We start from the raw sequence: 18,349 nt of genomic DNA on the forward strand, positions 1-18,349 counted from the left end.
TTTACTAGTCCACCGTGAAACTTTAAACGGACTTTACTTGCAGACCAATCACCTTCTGTGTAGCAGCGTTAGCCCCGCCCACTGACTATAATGTTGAAAGCTGATATGCTGAAACACACAACATGATCAAATAAAGTAAATATCTAATATTTACTTTCCAGTACAGACTGCACACATACACTTATGCATTTTATTTATTTAAGCATTTAAACAATACTCAATAAATGTGCAAAGCTGTGATAAAAAAATTTTTTGTACCAATTGATTTTTTTTAAATTATTTTTACACAAGGAGGTCTAGGTTGGTGCTTTCTTTCCTTAACTAATGAAATAATTTTTTGAAAACTGCTTTTTGTATTTACTCGGATTATATTTATCCAGCAGTTCATTTTGTTTGATGATATGAAATGTTTAGGTTTGACCAAAAAAAAAGCTGTTCTCCCTAATCTGTAGGAAGGTAAACACTTTTCCACAGTGCTGTACTTGTCTATTAAATTTCTATTTCAACTGTCAAATATGTGCAGATAAATTGCATTTGGGTCTTAATCTACCGAATGCAGCTCTTCTTTCTTTACCTTTTTGCTCCTATTTGATGCCTATTTCCAAACCAGGTAAAGTAGAGCAATAATTCTTTTTTGCATATAAAACCTTAAGAGTTACACTTAACGCTGTTTGCTTTCACGGATTTATAGTAAAAAGGCGAACTCAAAGACGTCAGAGAAACGCATGCGCGGGGTAAATCCCTATGCTTAACAGATCGGGTACATATGGATCAGGAAGATTGTTTACAGCACTTCCTGTATTGGATCCTACGGAGCCCCCTAAGGAACAAGGGGGATTTTATTTTTCTTTTGCGTTACCTCGCAATAGGTGTTGCGTTCTCTCTCAATGATGTACTGATTGGTTAATGAGGCATAATTGAATTCTGTAAGCCTTTTTTACGGTGTCCGTTGTACTTTCTGCTTTAATACAAGGCTTTTGTGAAGTTTTTTTCATGAATGTTAATATCTCGTTGTGAAATATGTGAAGTTTTATATTTTTTCTTTAGGATGGAAATGCACCACAAACCTATGATATAAACAGAAACTTTCCGTATGACGGAAAGAAACAAAAGATACATCCAAACTATTTGGACTATTTCTGAGTTATTATCGCGGGGTAATAAGTCACCTGACAGCTTTGATAGTGTCTCTTTGTGTTGGTTGTCTGAATGGTTTAAAGGGATGTTTTCATGCGCAGTTCCGTCGCAACCGTACTCAAACAGACACAAACATGCAGAGAAAAAAAATCGATTTTCAATCAGTTTTTGCACCAAAGAAATAAACACGGAGACTCTTTAAATGTGCATACATTTTACATTTTAAATGGACATTTTTGTAGACAAAATAGACAAAAAAAAATGCAAAAAAGAAAGTGCCAAGGAAAGCAAAAAAAAAAAAAAAAACAAAAAACAAAATAAATAAAAATCCCCATGTCACCTGGGGGCCTCCGTACACAGCAATCAGTGACTTCATTTCCGGCGGCGTGGATTTTATTTTATTTTTCGCTCGCTTTTAGCAAACTCGCTCTCGACCAACACCCACCAAACATCACATACACTCAATACAGACACAGTTATGGATCTACAAACACCCAGAGACGAGAAGCTTTCTGCTTTCTGCGAAGCTTTGGGGCTCACCCCAGCAGCTGATGATGAGAATGAACTTTCTATGGATTCTTCTGATCCGGATTCTGCCGACAGTGAAGATGAAGCGGAATTTCTTGAGGGCATCGATCCACTCCAGGAGTAAGTGTGTGTGTATATAATATAATTTTTGTGAGTGAGAGAAAAGCACAGAAAACGTGTGATTTTTTTATATTACTTTCAGACTAAAAAAATTAACTCATCTGTAACTTCTCTGTGTGCAGTGAAGGTGATGATGTGGAGGAGAAAGAGGATGAGGTGAATGAGGAGAAGGATGAAGAAGAGAAAAAGGATGAGGAGGGTGAAGATACTATTGTACCTTCTGTTGTGGCGGAAGGAAAAGGGAGAAACGGAAGTCGGAAGAGTCCGTTTAAGGCAAATAAAAGAAAGCGCTCCAGGTCAGAAACACACTCAAGTTATAACGGCAGATGGAAAACAGAAAAGGAGCCTGACCATTTGCCACGTCCTCCACTCCATTTCTTACCAAAAAGAAAGCCAGGTGTGCAGCCACCACTTTCATATAGCAAAAGTAATCCATGTCCATCAGAGATATTCAAAATGTATTTCGACCAGACTACCATCAAAATTCTGTGTGTAAACACCAACAAAAATGCAGCAAGACATTTGGCTGCTGGGAAAAATTTTAAATGGACTGACGTCACAGAAGGGGAAATGTATCGGTATATTGGGCTCACACTGTACATGGGGATTCTGAAACGGCCACAGCTCAAAGATTTCTGGAGAACCTCCACAATATTTCAGGTTGCGTACCCCTCCCAAGTAATGTCCAGAGATCGGTTCTTAAACATCACTACCAACATGCACATGAGTGACCCTGTGGCTGATGCGGTCAATGACGGCAAGAAAGGCACACCTGAATATGACCGTCTTCACAGACTGCGGCCCCTGTATGACAGTTTGCAGATTGCCTGCAAAGCTGTGTACCACCCCCGGCAACACCTCTCTGTTGATGAACGCATGGTAGCCACAAAAGCAAAAACTAGCCTGAAGCAATATATAAAAAGCAAACCAACAAGGTGGGGGATAAAACTTTTTGTGCTGTCTGACAACACAGGCTACACCGTTGACTTCCAGATTTACTCTGGGAGGACCCTCCAGCCTTCTGGAAAGGGGATGTCCTTTGATGTTGTCATGTCTCTCATCAAAAAATCCTACCTCGGATCTGGGTACCACATTTACTGTGACAACTTTTACACCAGCCCAACGCTGTTCAGTCACCTTTACGAGCTCGGGTTTGGAGCATGCGGGACATTCAGAAGCACAAGAATTGGTGTCCCGAAAACAACCAAGAATGCCCTGACAAAAAAATCGCCACGAGGGTCTATTAGATGGATCAGAGAGGGACCTCTCATTTTTGTCAAATGGATGAACATGAGGGAGGTGAGTATATGTTCTACCCTACACACTGCCTTTTCAGGAGACACCATCAAAAGAATGGAAAAGGTCAAAGGAAAACTTCAAGAGCTCGAGTTTCCAGTGCCGCCAGCCGTCATGGACTACAACCGCTACATGGGGGGAGTGGACTTGTCAGACCAGCTGATTGGCTCCTACTCTTCACGGCGAAAGAGCAGAAAGTGGTACATGACGATCCTGCACCATTTCATTGATATTGCTGTAACAAACAGCTATCTACTTCACAAAGAGATGTGTGGTAAACTGGAGGAGCGGGCAATGACGCACCAGCAATTTTTGGAGCAGCTGACAACTGAGCTCTGTGGAGTCTCACAAAAAGTCCAGAAGATGAGCTATGACCACTTGCCTGTTGCAATCGTTGAGGGGGCAACTGGTGCAAAGAAAACAACGGAGGGGCGCAGAAAGTGCAGGCTTTGTAAAAGAGCTACTCCCTTCATGTGTGAAGCATGCAAACTTCCTCTGTGCGTCATTGTGGACAGGAACTGCCACAAGGTCTACCACAGCTCCAGTAATAAAAAATAATGTCCTTGTAAGATGATGAATGACACAATGTCATATGTAGAACACGGACTGTGCTGATGTAAAAATGTTTCTTTGTGTTTTTATGTGATTTATGCAAACTGGGCCCAACATACAAAGTTCCTGAGACACTACTGCTACTCTACTGATAAAAACGAGAAATTGTTTTGTTCTTGGTTGTGTATGCACATGTTTTTCTCTGTCATACTGATTGTTTGTTCTATTGTTTTTTAAAAACTTTTTTGAAATAAAATAAAAATAAAACATTTCTATTTATTTATTTTTTGCTACATATTATAAAATTGGCTTTAACTAAAAAAATTAGTTTACAAAAGTGTTTCACACAATATTTTTGTATTGGCAATTTTGAGGGATAAAATTAGGACATTTTATATTTACAAAAATATGTTAAAAACAATAAAATGAATGTAGTATTTTGTGATTTTCTTTTGCATTTTGGTTACTAGCTATGGATTAATAACATACACATTTTGAAAAATTAGGATATAAGTATTGCATTAATATACTGAATATTGAAATGCTACAAAATAGCTCCACAGCATTCAAAGATGTAAAAATAAACTGCGCCGAAACTTTATAATAGGACATAATTAAAGATGCATTGAAAAAAAGATTATTAAACACAAATAATGTGGAACTAGGAAGTGAACATGATTTAATATACAATAAACAAACATTATGTGGTATTCTAAAGATAATCTGCGACCTTTATTTTGAATGTGATATAATCCCCAATTCAGGACTCATGTAACGTGGATTTCCCTTTTACAGTAATCAAGCTTTTATTTTGAAAGCCATTATAAAAAAAAATAACGCCGCTTTAATTCATCAGTAAATGGGGCAGAAGCGCCATCTGTTGGTGATTTGTATCATTTGCACAACTTTAAAAAAAAATTTTCCCAAAGCTTAAACTGCCTTCAGTGCATGCAATACATTGTGCATGCATTTGTTGTGATCCATTAAACTGAAACTTTATGTTCTTCTTCATACTATATGAACATTGATTAGATGATTAATATTTCGTGTGTGTTATAACACAGAGCAGCTGGGAAACTTGGAGAAAGAATATGATCTAACCTGGAGAACAAACATAACGACACAACTACACACAAAAAGCAGGTTTGGGGAGTTGAGAGGTACAATGTTTGAGGTAATGTTTTTCTTTACCTTGATGCAGCCTCAGGATCAGTTTTTGAATTGCACACAAAAAAATACATCTGCACTTCCTGTCTTTATGAACCCCTTTATGTATTTTGCCTCAAATTACATGATTTAATATCTTTTATCTCCGCTCAATAGCAGCAATAACCAGGTTAAACTGAGTGTGAGATTAAGTCATGTCTGCTAATCCTCAGAGGCTGTGATCTGTGCAGGAGCAGCTTGGGCTGTGTAGCTGCAGCTCCTGCTCCTTGATTTGAGGAATATGGGGGCAGCTCTGGAATGGTTTCCCAGTCTTACCAGTCGTCAGGGTTTCACATTAACAGCAGTGAACCTCCTCTTCCTCAAAGAATTCACAGTTCAGCTTGCTTATTCGCCAGGGGTGAAACTGGGCCTGTTTCTATTAGTAGAAGTAGTTGGCCTGTGTGTTGTTTGGGAGCCATTGGATTCCTGGTGTTTACAGGCACAGTTTGGAGGAAACCAATAACTCCCAGTGACTCCCTGTAAAAGGTCACACAGCAAATAACCCATTTCTCCTTTTTAATGAAAGCTAAACAGTTTATGGAAGCTGTGAGGGTACTATAAAAATATGTGGATGTGTTAGCTAAGCATTTAGAGTTGAAGATAAATACAGTGTTGTGAACTCAATAATGAATTCAAACACATTAAATTATGTTTATCTGAAAAAATGTGAAACACACAAATAATAAAAATAAAACTCCAGTGCATGGTTTATCTATTTGCACCTGTGTAGATTAACTGTATATTTGTGCAAAAGCAGATAAAGGGTTTATATGGCAGTTTAAACTGTAAAATATTAGGACAGTGCCATGTACACGTTTGTTAACTATCCGAGAACTAAAGCAAAGATCTGGTGCTGACTACTTCCTGAAGCAATAGCAGTTAATCGAAGTTGTTGTGCGGCCGTTTAATACAAACAGCAGTTATTCCCAGTTTGCTTATAATATAGTACAGGTTGTGATTTGTATTGCTCTGAAAAGACGCAGCAAACCTTAAATTTATTAAACTAAAGATAACAATGTAATGGAAAACTTGCACGGGAACTGTGTTAGTCCAGGAATTAAACGGTGCCAATGAAAGCACGTTGGCCTAGTCAGCTGAGGAGTAAATACAATAATTTCTGTTGCTAGTTATATTTTAATAGTCTACCATGAACAGAATCAGAGCACACGCTTAGTAAAATGTTACTTAACATTAGTATTGTTGTTTTATTTACTTGGATTATGACAACATAAAACCATGGAGCGAGCTAGTTAGCTTTAGCTAGTCTAGCTTTATGCAGAACGTCACGTTTTCTTCAAATATGCCCTTGTCAGGAATTATTTCCCGCTCGGGACTGTCATGTCCAAACTTCGGATTAATTATTTTTGGTTCGAGTGATTTCACAATATCATGTAAAGGATGCAGTGTTTTAATTTTCGAGCAACACCACGCAGCGCTCCGTTCGCTAACTAACGTTAACAGCTAACGTTAGCCAACTTATCCTTAGCTTTTAAAGCAACGGTGTAAAAACACTGTACATTTGGGGCTGCCAAAAAACGGATCTACACCATTTCGTCGATGATAGCAGCATTATTAAACAGGTGTGAGATCGCCTGACCCACCCTTTGACAACGAGGGGTTCGGGAGTGTGACCGTAGCGGCGGCTTCACAATAAATGTCGTTTGTTTACGCTGGTTTAAGTGTTCACCCCCAAAGCTCCAGCCTTACGGCATATCACTCCGCACAACACGTAATGCTAAAACGAACTCACAAATCATACTAGTAGCACACAAAAGCCATATATCTTTATTTACATATCCGTTTAAAATTATTTAATTTACAGAGTAGATTGCTTCATTGTTATTATTTTACATTAACACTAAAAGCGGACTACATTCTGTGTAAGGACCGCTTCATATTCCTTGCATTACAGGGGGCTAACATTTTATTACTCAATTACTTCTCGACGTTTTTGGCTCCAAATAATTGTGCGTCGCACATTTCGGAGTAGAATATACGATTACTTAGTTCTGGTAAATATATAAACTATTTTAGAATATTAAAACCAGTTTCTAAATCAAAACATCTACTTATTACCCCTTTCTTTGTAAATAGTAGTGCCCATAAAAATGCCCGGGACTGCTTTTTTAATGTAGCTCGCGCTCTTTTGATTGACAGTAAATGCTGTCCAATCAGAAAATTAGTTGAGCTTAGCAACAGCAAAGTTTTCCTACAGCCCAATCAACAAAAAGGAGGGTGGTCTTTTTTGGGCGAATGATTGTACACTCTCATTGGTTACAAATCTCATCAGTTACGGCAGACTTGTGGACTATGTAGTTTAGAGAAGACGTCTCAGGCATTAGCTCTACTGTAAGGAGAACAGCATATCCCAGAATTCAGTAGACGTAACAAGGAGAGGCATGCGCACAGAGAGAGGCGGAGCTGCTATATAAACACGGACTCCCTCTTCTTCTGTAGCACACTGGACACAGTTGTGACGGTGAAATGCAGTTTCTGAGTGACGGCGGCCTTTGACAGCACTGAAACAGTTAATGGTAGTTAGCGACAGTTGCTCTGACAAATCCTTGGAGGAGTAACAAGTGTTTACTTATTCGGAAGTTTGTTTCCAGACGTGAAAGTGAACTTTCTTTAAACATTTTAAGTCTTTTTGGAAATCTTATTTTTTTCTTAAAAAAAAAAAAACACTTTTTTTTTATCTTTTAACGAACTTTGAATTTCTGCCTTTTGGGCATGAACATGCTCTAAGATGTGCTAAAACGGAACCGATAAGAAGGATATCATCAGGATGACGGAGCCAGCGGAGCACACCCATCGCATGGTAACTTCAGGCAGTCCATCAGGTGAGAGTAGCGGGGACGCTTTGGAGCATCTCCCAGCCAACAACCGTGGAGGACCGCAGAACGGCGAGAGGGGGCGCCAGAGAGCGGAGAAGCATCAGCGTCAGGCGGAGAACTACGAGGATATCAACACAGACAAGTTATGGCAAATGAAAGGCGGACGGAGGGAGGTGTGTCCCGCTTCAGCAGCCGGAAACGAGCTCTCCAAGTACCCGAATGCTACCGAGCCTCTCAAAACAACCGATTCCGACGCTTCACCCGATTGTGATCACAAGCGACGCGGGAAAAAAGGCGAACACGGCCCGCTGCAGGAGACTTTGAACCGGTCGGGAGTGGAGAATTTACTCATCGACTCCGACACTGGCTTGGAAGCACGTCTGGGCAAAAAGAGGCACAGACGCAGGACCTCAAAGAAGAAACGCCACTGGAAGCCTTACAACAAACTTTCATGGGAGGAGAAGAAAGCCCTGGAAGAGCGGGAGACCGTGAGGGCTTCGCGGATGAGGGAGGAGATGTTCGCCAAGGGGCTCCCCGTCGCGCCCTATAACACCACCCAGTTCCTGATGGACGAGCACGACCGAGAGGAGCCCGACCTCAACACAGAAACCGGGGTCCGGCGGCTCTCTGGGGTCGGAGGTCGCATGGAGGACACTGGAAGCGAGGAGGACCTCTTCGACAACGAGGAGGAAGACGACGACGACGGCAGCGGAGGAGGCGGCAGCGACGGCATCGGGAGGCCCGGGAACGCAGGTGGAGAGTACCTCCAGCGGGACTTTTCCGAAACCTACGAGATGTACCACGTCGAGAGTCTGCAGAACATGACTAAACAAGAGCTGGTGCAGGAGTACCTGGAGCTGGAGAAGTGCATGTCCCGGCTGGAGGAGGAGAACAACCGGCTGCGGCGCGCCGTGGAGCCCGTGGCCGCCGCGGAGAACTCCCAGGTCCGACTCCGGGAGTTGGAACTGGAGCTGGAGAGACTGAGAGCCGAGAACACCGAGCTGCTCCTCCAGAGTCAGCCCACCAAGGAGAGTGGGCAGGTCGCTATGAATTGAAAAAAACTCAAAAACAATTCAAGAAGGTGAAAAAAAAACTGGACTACTGTTCTTTTTCTTAAAAAAAAATGTTATCAGTTTCTGTAATCAGTCTGTTGTCTGGACAAAGAAGTCGTTGCACGGTGATGCAATAACCAACATGACGTTTCTTTCTCATTTGGGCTGTAAGCTGTCCTGTTAAATTTTCTTCAGGAGATGTAAATATTTCACTATGAATATTCTCCAATTTTATATATATAAATATAAAAAAAGATGTTTAACAATACCAGATTTCTGTTTTTCCAGTACAACTTTATAGGAATATCTGCTGACAAACTCTTCCATGTTTCAAATAAAAAAAAAAAAAAATCTAATTTCCTCTCCAGAAATCAAATAAGAAATGACAGCAAACTAGAGCAGCTTGCCAACACCTTTTTTGTTTTTCTTTTTGCAAAAGCAAACTCCAGACTTACCATTTTGACAGTTGTGTGTTATAATTGGTTCAAATAATAATAAAAAAAAGTTTTGATTAAAGGTGTCTTGTTGCAAAGTTTGATCCTAGAAGATACAGGAAGCAGTCACTGAAAGCAGCTGTTTGATGCTTTTGATCACAAGGCTTTTTTTCCCCCTTTGTAATGATTTCACATTGTGACAGTGCAGGAAGAAATAGATTAATGTTCCCACAGGAAGCAAATCTAAAGTTAAGTTGTGCATGTTCCTACTATTAAAGTGCATTTGCACTTCTAACTGCATACATTTGTATCTGCAGCATTTAACGGGAAGTGGCCTCAAAGATTTGGATGCCGTTTCCTTTTTGTGCAGAAGCAAACATTAAGACTGAAAAAAAAGGAACACTTTATTCATTTGCCACCTCCAGGGGGCGACATTCAACAAAAACCCAACTCACAACTCCTCTTTTAAACATATTTCTGTTTATTTACATCATATACCTTTTGTTTTGAAGCAAACAGCCACAAGGGAAATAATTTCAGGCAGACAAGCTTTTTTTCTTTCATTTTTTTCTTTTTAGTCATCAATTATAGTCAAAATCAATTCCAAATGTACACAATACAGTATGTTACATATTAAGGTATGTACAAAACAATCTAGTTTTAAAATACAACAATAAACATCAGATAAAATCACATTTCAGTACATCACACAACAACAGATGAGGTTTGTTCACCTTTAGGAAATTTGATATCATCTGGCATGACCTAATGTGGTTTTAGGGTAGGACTTGTTAGGTGTACCATATTCACATGACCTCAGTTTGTTTCAGGGGCGAAGCAGAAGCAGCTGAGGGATTTCTATGCCTTTTATTGTTTCCCTCGTCTTAGCAGCATTAGTAACAGCTGTTAAAAGCGCCTCTTGTTGAAGGCGAAGGGAGTGCATAGATGCGTCCTTGGCTTGAAGTGTGCTTTTTAGTTTTCCACTCGGAGTTTAATAATGTACACGTCTTTGGGTCGGTCAGCCACGTCGGGAGAAAGGAGGGGATCCAGATACAACAAAATGAAATAACAAAAAAAGACAAGACCTGCGCATGGCACCGCAGAAACAACGCATTCCAGAAAATCAGGCACTTGTAGAAGAATCTCGAGGTAAGAAAAAACTAGAACTTTATCATCATTCTTCACTGGAATATTTGGTCAGAGAAGTTGTTTGTGGTTCTTTATGATGGTTTAACACATAAGACTTTATTATACGGTTTTGTGAAAAAGTTCCCCATCTTACACATTTCTTCGTTTTTTTTGGTCACATTTGGATGTTTTATATTATGGTACAAATTAAGTACAAAAAGCAGTTTTGAAGGTGACTTTCTTACCATCTCAACTGTTTGAATGAGGATTTGATTTATTAATAGAAAAGAGCAACCCAAACCAGTTTGGCAATATTTAAACAACTGTAATCCCCAGAGAGCAAAATTTGGCCCAGATCATCACAGTACCACCCCCGTATTTTACTGTCGGATAAATTTATGCTACTCTAATAAAGTCCAAACAGTTCCACTCGTTTTCCGAAATGTTTTGGGAATCATCGAATTATTATTCGGACCTTTGTGTTGTTTTCGGACGGGAGCGTCTGCCTTGGAATGACGCCCAGTAATTTAGCCTCTTTCTTACTGTTAAATCATTAACACTGAATTTAACTGAAACAACTGCAGTGCTATAAATGTTACTCTTGGTTCCTTTGTGACCTCCTGGATGAGTCATAAATGTCTTCTTGGACTAATTTTTGGTAGGTCAGCCACTCCTGGGGAGGTTCATTTCATTTCAAATTGTCATTTGTGCTTCACAGCTCTTATTGTGATTCACTGCAGTCCCACAGGCTTAGAAATGGATTTCCAGACTGATGGATGTCAAAGACTTTGTTGGGTCAGAGCAAGTTGCTTTTTTTTTTTTTTTTAATATTTGTTTCTACTTTTTGTTTTAAACGATTTCTTCAGGGTTACAGAAACTGGAACAAAACAGGGTTAATTACCCCGTTTTATGATGTAACTAAGGTGGAGGATTTATTACTTTTTCCCTTTAATAAATTAAACCATCATATAAAAACTGCTTCTTATGTTTTTTCAGGTTATAGTTTAGGCGGGAGACACTTTCCACAGACTTGTTTTCAGTTTCTCCATTGTACCATTTCAACCAGTCAGTTAGGATTCATTAAGAACCTGACCTTATGGAAAACTCCCAGCCACACACATCCCCCAAGGTAAAAACTGCGCCGACAGATGAATGCTCAGTGGGGATGGGCTGAAAAAAGATCCCAAACTAAAAAGGTGAAAATGTGAGATCTGAGGTAACGCGAAAACAATGATGAGCTCAGCCGTCGGCAAACTCTCCCAAAGGGATCTGCTGGACTTGCTACGTGCAATCCCCAGATAGCTGATTTGACGGATGTTTGTTTAAAGTAGATCGCTTTCATTAAAAAGTCAGTATCTCAGGAGATAAAGGTAGTCTGCACAGTGCTGTGAATCAGAAAGGCCATCTATGGAGAAATAAGGAACAGCTTTAGTCGTGTTTATCTCCCTCCAACAGGTACGCTCAAGAGGTTCAATGAACAATAAAAGTACTGTTTTTATTTTTTACTTTAATACAAAATATATAATATATATTGAATATAAACAAAAAAATATATATTAAGGGAAACATTTCAAGTAACTTCTTGAAAGAAATGACTGCACTCTGTGCACGTTTTGTAAACCATATAAAAATAACTAAAAAAAAAAAAACTCACAGGTGAAAACAAACATTTATATTTACACAGGTTAACTTAACAAGGCTTTGTACAAAATGCTACAAAACGTGATCATTTCTGCACAAACACTCATAGACGTTATTAACAAGTAGAGACAGACATCTGTGTCCTTGTGTCGGACTAAAAACGGGAGTTTTACAGTGAGCGAGGTCAGGAAGACTGGTAGCAGGATAAAAGGAAATCTGCTGAATTTACTCCTGTTGCATGATAGCTTTTGTAACATTTACCATTAAGCTGAATTAGCTAGAAGCACCATTTTTTTCTCAACCAGAGCAAAGCTGCACAACAGCGCCCTCCTGTGACCAATTGAGAGCATCTCTCCTGCGAGTCAGGAAGGAAGAGATGCCTGTTTTTACTAAATTGTGAATTTTTGGCGTTAATGATGAGTTTTGTTTATGTCTTATACGAAGCCCCTAAAGGGACATTGAAGAAAAAAATAAAAATAGACTAATAAGTGCACGAGACACAGCATGGTGCGCTTCACATAGTATCTTGTGTGCAACACATAGCATCTGGTGCGCATGGGTTAATATGTGGATTGCACCATATTGTATCTTCTATGCACAGGAAAGTTTTTTTTAATAAGAAAAAAGCAAAGAAAAAAGACCCTAAAGCTTTGGCAACACTGGGGTTCCCCTTGCCATGCCAAAATGGATCGCACCTGGAGGTTTTCACAGGTACTGGTGGAATCTGGAGGTGGGGGCTTGGCGTGTAACTGGTTCGTGGTCCAGGCTGTCTGCTCCTGGAGTTTTCACCTGGTTTTGGTTGACGGGGGAGAGCGGGAACTCATTGACGCTCAGCGGGGGTCTCTTGTCGGACGTCTCGGTGGGTGAGGCCACCACGGTGTGTCTCCGCCACGCTCGTTTCTTCCTCCGCGTCTCGGGTGATGGAGGTTTTCGCAGCCCCACGCTGCGCAGGTCGTCGGCGGAGCCCAGCAGGCGAGCCCGGACGTGCTCGGCCAGAGACCTGCCGCTCGGGCCGGTTGGGGTGAAGGAGGCGGCTTCGCTGGGCGGCAGGGCTGGTCTCGGCCGGGACAGGCGCAGGCTCTCCTGGCTGCTGCCAGAGGAAGCGTTCGTTCTGGAGGGGTCTTGCTTCGGTTTCGGTGCGCTGTCGGACCCGGAGCCAGTCCCCTCAACCTGAAACTCCAGCAGGTCCAGGGAGCGGACCTTGGACTTCTCCGACTTCAGTTTCTTTCTGGCCAGAGTATCGCATTGGATCAGCTTGTGGGAGTTGAAGGAAGGCCGCGAGTGGAGCCTGTGAGCGTTGGAGGAGGAGGAAGAGGAAGGCGTGTTGGAGCGCGCTCCTCCTGCGCTCCTCTCGACAGAGTCGGCTGTATTAACGGTGGGCGCTGCCGGGGTGAGGAGGTTCATGGGCGAGAGGAGCAGCGGTTTGCACTGGGAGTAGAGGAAGCTGCGAGGTGCCGATGACGGCTGGCTCGTGGGCGTCGTCGGTTCTTTGCTGGGTCTCTCCTGGGTTAGGGAGCGTGAGACGAAGCCGCTCTCGTTGTCCGTCTCGCTCACCAGCTCGCTGTGCTCGTCGTCAGCGTCGTCGCCCCTGCCCTCCGACCCCAAGCTTCGCCCTAACGTGGAAAGGGTGGAGTAGCCGGAGACAATGGAGCGAGCGTCCTCTGGCGCTCTCCACGACGGGCCCTTCGCCTCCTCCGCCTGCACCGCCTCGTCCTGCAACAAAACAGCTGTCTGCCTTTCTCCTGCCTCCTCTTCCTCTCTACAGCACGGCCGACTGGGAACAACGGCTACCACCTCCTCTTCTGCCTCCTCTTTCTCTCCACCTGCTACAACTTCCTCCTCCTCCTCCTCGTCGTCGTCTTCCTCCTCCTCGTCCTCTTCTCCCTCAGCTCGAGGAGCAGTGTCTCCCCCTGGCGACTCTGCCTCCTCTTCCTCCTCCATCCCAAGGTGCCCCGCTTTCACCGGTTCGTGCTCGGAGTCATCATCGGTGCTGCTTCCAACGCGGCGGGCAAGGTGGCGCTTCCTTCGTTTGCGGCCTGTGACGGCGGACATGATGGACAGAGCCAGGAAGTCCTTGGCGGTGAGGTCTTTCTTTGACCCCCATGACCCCTGAAACAGGAGGAAATGCTGCTGTAACCCTGACAAACTTTGTCTTACGTCACAGTTCAGGTCAGAAGTTTAAAGAAAGCAATCTTAAATAAATAAATCCCAAAAATATCAGTTTGTGTAAACTTTGGGCCAGAACGTTGCGTTTAATAAACCGTCATGCATGTGTTTGAGAGATGTTACCTTTGATTTAGCTGAGTCACTGTTGGTTGAGTCTGTGGAAGAAGAAATGAAGATGTCAGAAGTTAAAACGTGAACAAGTCAAAACGGCCATGGTGGAGGACACAGAGGTCGTTTCAGCAGCACAAAGCTGCAGCACAAAATATGAGTCATCCTTTATTTTTAAATACTGCTCTTCAAATGAGTCAGATTTTATTATAGTATTTCAAAAATAATCTTGGTAAGAAGTTTTCCTTCCACTCCGAGGGACTTTTACAAGTTTCCATTTCCATTTCCAGCAGAAATTTCCTCAAGAAAGCTTTAAAAGACGACAATAAAATCTGACTCATTGGAAGCAAAATCTAAAGAAATAAGGAAAGACTTGCAACTTTTTGCACAGATCAAAATAAATAAAAGTTCATGTGGAGTTGTGAACTTCCACTGTGTCCTCTCATCATGTCAGAACCAAGAGCAAACACACCGGTTTACAGACTCAAGCATTTGGAGGGAAAGACAATGATTTGATGGGAAGCAGCAGCTGGAGTTGGGAGGAGAGAGAGCATTAGGAACCACAGCAAACACTGATGGCACCAATCATCGACAGGGAAGGAAGCGGGGAAACGCATTTCCTCACAAACACAGACACACAAGGCTTCAGAAGGAATGAGCAGATTTTTCCAGATGGTAAAAAGTACAACCAAATGATTTTTGTTGAATGAAGAATATTATGATAGGACCACTAAAAAATAATAATAATTTTGACTTTTCTCCTCAGAATTCTGACGTTAATCTTCTGGTCTCAAAAAATGAAATTATTGGTCTAGCCTGGCATATATGTCATGACATGGGAAATTATAGTAGCAAATAAAATTTCAAATATATTCTTATTATAGTTTGGCTACGAAAGGATGATAGACTTGATGCAGTTTGAGGCCACCGCCCCTAGGTGGCAGAGTTACCTGCACACAACGGCATGAACGTTTCCAACAAAATGATCTCACACTCATCAGCAAAGACCTGATTCAGACCTGATTTGATTTTATGTTGGCAGAAAATTAAGTAATGCACATAACAAAAAACTTTTGTGCTTTTATAGCTTAAATCAAAATGATAATTAGGATGTAAATACTTCAGACTAAGTTTCAAATCTCTGGAGTGTGAAGGGTCTGCATGTTACATTTTTCAGTGTTTTGACTACCTGCTTTCTGAAATGTTTTGTTTTATCACCAGTTTCCTGATGGTGTGCATTAAGTTCATATGGCTTAATATAACCTACTAGGTTCCAATGGAAAAAACCCAAAATAACAGCAGATTACTTCTAACTTGCACGTTTGTGAGACAAAAATGAAAACCAAGATGTTAAAAATAAATCCAGAATCAAGAAAACTCCGTTTTCTTTTTAATTAAATTTTATATTTGCAATGTCCAGTGGAGTCCCTGGTATTTCTAGGGTTTGGGGACCAGAACCACAGAATAGATGCAATCAAACCAAAAGAGTTACTATATTTTATAAATTAAAATGTTGACATTTATTAAGCAATACTTACAATATATCATATAACTACTGTTATACACCACTTTTAAAAGCCATTATATAAATGCATGATAATTATTTTATCATAATAAGAATTTTGATTTATCGTTGTCATGATAAATTCCAGTTAATGATGCTTGAAAAAACCCCAAAGGTGTTAGGACTGTTCAAATTGTTAGTTTTTCTATTTTGTCCATTTACTTGTTCAATTAGAGTAAGTAAATATTGAAAATATGATTAAATCCACTTACTGTTGCAGATTAGTGATGCAAATCACACTTCTTTATGTGATTAATGTCCTAAAGAAACATATTAAAAATTGATTTTGTCCTTCAAAAGCAATATTTGTATGTCATATGCATACAGTTCAAAAAGAAGATATAAATAGTTGTTATGGTCGCTTTTATTGTTATCAAATAGTGCCACAAAATATTGTGCTCACCCCTTGTTCGCACTACCAAAAAGGAGCCATTTATTTGTCAAATAAAACAATTGCTGTTAGCCCTGCGGCTCTTTTTCAGGTGCAAGCAGGAAGGTTTGGATCACAGTCGCCATTCGGGAGCTTCACACAATTTCCTGGAAGTGAATTACGACTCAAACTTTGATATGGCACATGGGAAACAGCAAAACCTAGAGTCCCATAAGAGTCTCTAGTGAGGTTAGAGGAACCTGATGATTGGGGCCACATTGATTTGAAAAAAAAAAAAAAAAAAAAGCCTGGAGGATGAGTGGAGCGCTGTGCTCTGCAGTCAGAGTGAGCTGCCCCTCAGAAGCTTTAAGTTTCCATTATAAATGCGCACAAAATTTTGTCAATATTTCCCTAATGTCGGAAAACACAATTTTCTAATTAAATAAACACAATTAAGATAACATGTGAATAAGTCATTTAAAAACATGCTACACCACCAATCTCCTACCTCTTCTTCATTGGTTGAGCTAGTGGCAACATTTAGTTGTTGATTATGTTACTTGTGGGATGAGAAAAAAAAGTGTTTCTATTGCAGTTTTGCAAAATAAACCAATTTCAATACGTCCAAATCCTCATCCTAGGATCAAAATTGATCGAAAACAAAGTTTTTTTTATTGTCATGTTTCTATTAAAGCTGCAGTATACCACTTCATGTTGTGACAGCGTAATACGAGTCACATAATTTGTGAAAAGATGGAGCTCCTCTGCCTTCTCCCTGAGCTACTATTGCTGATCCGGTCAAAAATAACCAATCAGAACCAGGAGGAGGTTCTTAGCGCTGTCAATCATTTCATGTACTCACTGCTAAATGTGCTAATGGTGGAAAAACACCTGATAGTTACAGGAAAACAGTTTATCTGCCATCATGCTAACAAGTCTTAGCATTCAGTACAGGCTGTGCTATCAGGAGGATGATTGACAGCGCTAAGACCCGCCTCCTGGATCTGATTGGTTGTTTCTAGTTAGCACTGGGAGAACACAGAGGAGCTGGATTTTTTCACAGGTAATCTGTCTCATACCATTCTGTCACCACATGGTGACAATTTCAAAAAATATGTTAAAAGATTTTTTTTAAAATTAAAGTTACATACTGCAGTTTTAAGCAAATTTATTTTCAAAATAGCCAATGGAAATGCAGCTGGTTGCAAGTGAACACTCTGAGTCAGAAACAGCAGCAGCTTTAGCAGGCATCAAGTCACTCATTAGTCAAACTGGAACGACACTGAAGTGGCAGGGTTTTTATTTTAAAGAGACCTCAATCTGACAGTGACAGGGGGGACGCCAACTTCCAGGGGAAATGGAGACCATGGAGACACAAGTCGTCACCACCAATAACACACTCGCTCAACACACACACACACACACACACACACACACACACACACACACACACACACACACACACACACTGCCAGGGGAGTTCCCGTCCTACCGCAGTGGCTGCTCCACAGGCTCAGCTAAGAGAAGGAAATGCAGAAACGCACAGAGAGAAAGTGATAGATGAGCAACATGGAAGGAAAAAAAAGAGATCAGCAAAAAGGAGAGAAGTGTAGGCATGCTGTCAAACACAGAGACACTTTGATCTAAGGATTCGGTTCTCATGCTGCGTTCCAGTTCTGGTCGGAAAGTTGGACATTCCAGTTTCAATTATTTTTTATAGTCTCTTTTCGTAATGTAACAAAAAGGGGAAGGAAAAGCAGCATTAGATTCAAACGATTCTCACCTGAAGCCTCGCCGAGCAGAGCGGTCCTGCCGATGTTGGACAGAAGGTGGTCGATGTTGGGGGCGGGTTGGACGTCCTCTGTGTCCACTGGTGTCTGGGGAGACATGAAGAAGGATATTAACTTTACAAGGTAGAAATCTAGAGTAAAAACACAACTCTCTATTCATAAAGTAGGATTTTCTTTAAGTCAATAAAACTCAGGATCTGAGACTCCAAAGCCAGGGGGTGAAGTGTGCTCGTCAATAATTTACTAGAGACTTTTAGTCATCATTTATAGCAACTGCTGCACTTGGAATATGCTACATTTGGAATTAAAATAAATGTTTCTGTGAGGACCCCACTAAGGGACAAGGGTGTAAAGAAAATGGATGGATGGATGGATGGATGGATGGATGGATGGATGGATGGATGGATGGATGGATGGATGGAT

The 18,349-nt window shown here is 41.1% G+C and overlaps 3 protein-coding genes across 12 annotated transcripts in view; 2 read left to right on the forward strand and 1 right to left on the reverse strand.

The window, feature by feature from the left end:
* Positions 1-1,467: 1,467 nt before the first annotated feature.
* Positions 1,468-3,848, forward strand: LOC107834711 (piggyBac transposable element-derived protein 4-like). The gene is made up of 2 exons (XM_016666456.1): positions 1,468-1,785; positions 1,908-3,848. Exons 1-2 carry the CDS (start codon positions 1,616-1,618, stop codon positions 3,637-3,639), a joined length of 1,902 nt encoding a protein of 633 aa, XP_016521942.1. The 5' UTR covers positions 1,468-1,615; the 3' UTR covers positions 3,640-3,848.
* Positions 3,849-7,263: 3,415 nt separating this feature from the next.
* Positions 7,264-9,241, forward strand: hexim1 (HEXIM P-TEFb complex subunit 1). The gene has a single exon (XM_007542784.2). The coding sequence runs from the start codon at positions 7,625-7,627 to the stop codon at positions 8,726-8,728; it is 1,104 nt and encodes a 367-aa protein (XP_007542846.1). The 5' UTR covers positions 7,264-7,624; the 3' UTR covers positions 8,729-9,241.
* Positions 9,242-9,620: 379 nt separating this feature from the next.
* The window catches only part of arhgap23a (Rho GTPase activating protein 23a), a 79,345-nt gene continuing 70,616 nt past the window's right edge, over positions 9,621-18,349 (reverse strand). For all 10 annotated transcript variants that reach the window (XM_016666464.1, XM_016666462.1, XM_007542786.2 and 7 more), the window contains 3 exons: positions 17,920-18,013; positions 14,218-14,249; positions 9,621-14,037 (listed from right to left, as the gene is read on the reverse strand). In XM_016666464.1, coding sequence (XP_016521950.1) covers positions 12,634-14,037; positions 14,218-14,249; positions 17,920-18,013 — 1,530 coding nt within the window. In that variant the 3' untranslated portion in view covers positions 9,621-12,633. The remainder of the gene's footprint in view (positions 14,038-14,217; positions 14,250-17,919; positions 18,014-18,349) is intronic.

The sequence above is a fragment of the Poecilia formosa genome, unplaced genomic scaffold, assembly GCF_000485575.1.
Source record: "Poecilia formosa unplaced genomic scaffold, Poecilia_formosa-5.1.2 Scaffold728, whole genome shotgun sequence".
Classification (NCBI taxonomy): domain Eukaryota; kingdom Metazoa; phylum Chordata; class Actinopteri; order Cyprinodontiformes; family Poeciliidae; genus Poecilia; species Poecilia formosa.

Bases quoted from the DNA above. Each gene is read 5' to 3' on its own strand.
- LOC107834711 (XM_016666456.1), top strand. From the start codon at position 1,616: ATGGATCTACAAACACCCAGAGACGAGAAGCTTTCTGCTTTCTGCGAA. The intron at 1,786-1,907 runs GTAAGTGTGTGT...CTCTGTGTGCAG, and splicing joins GGCATCGATCCACTCCAGGA to TGAAGGTGATGATGTGGAGG.
- hexim1 (XM_007542784.2), top strand. From the start codon at position 7,625: ATGACGGAGCCAGCGGAGCACACCCATCGCATGGTAACTTCAGGCAGT.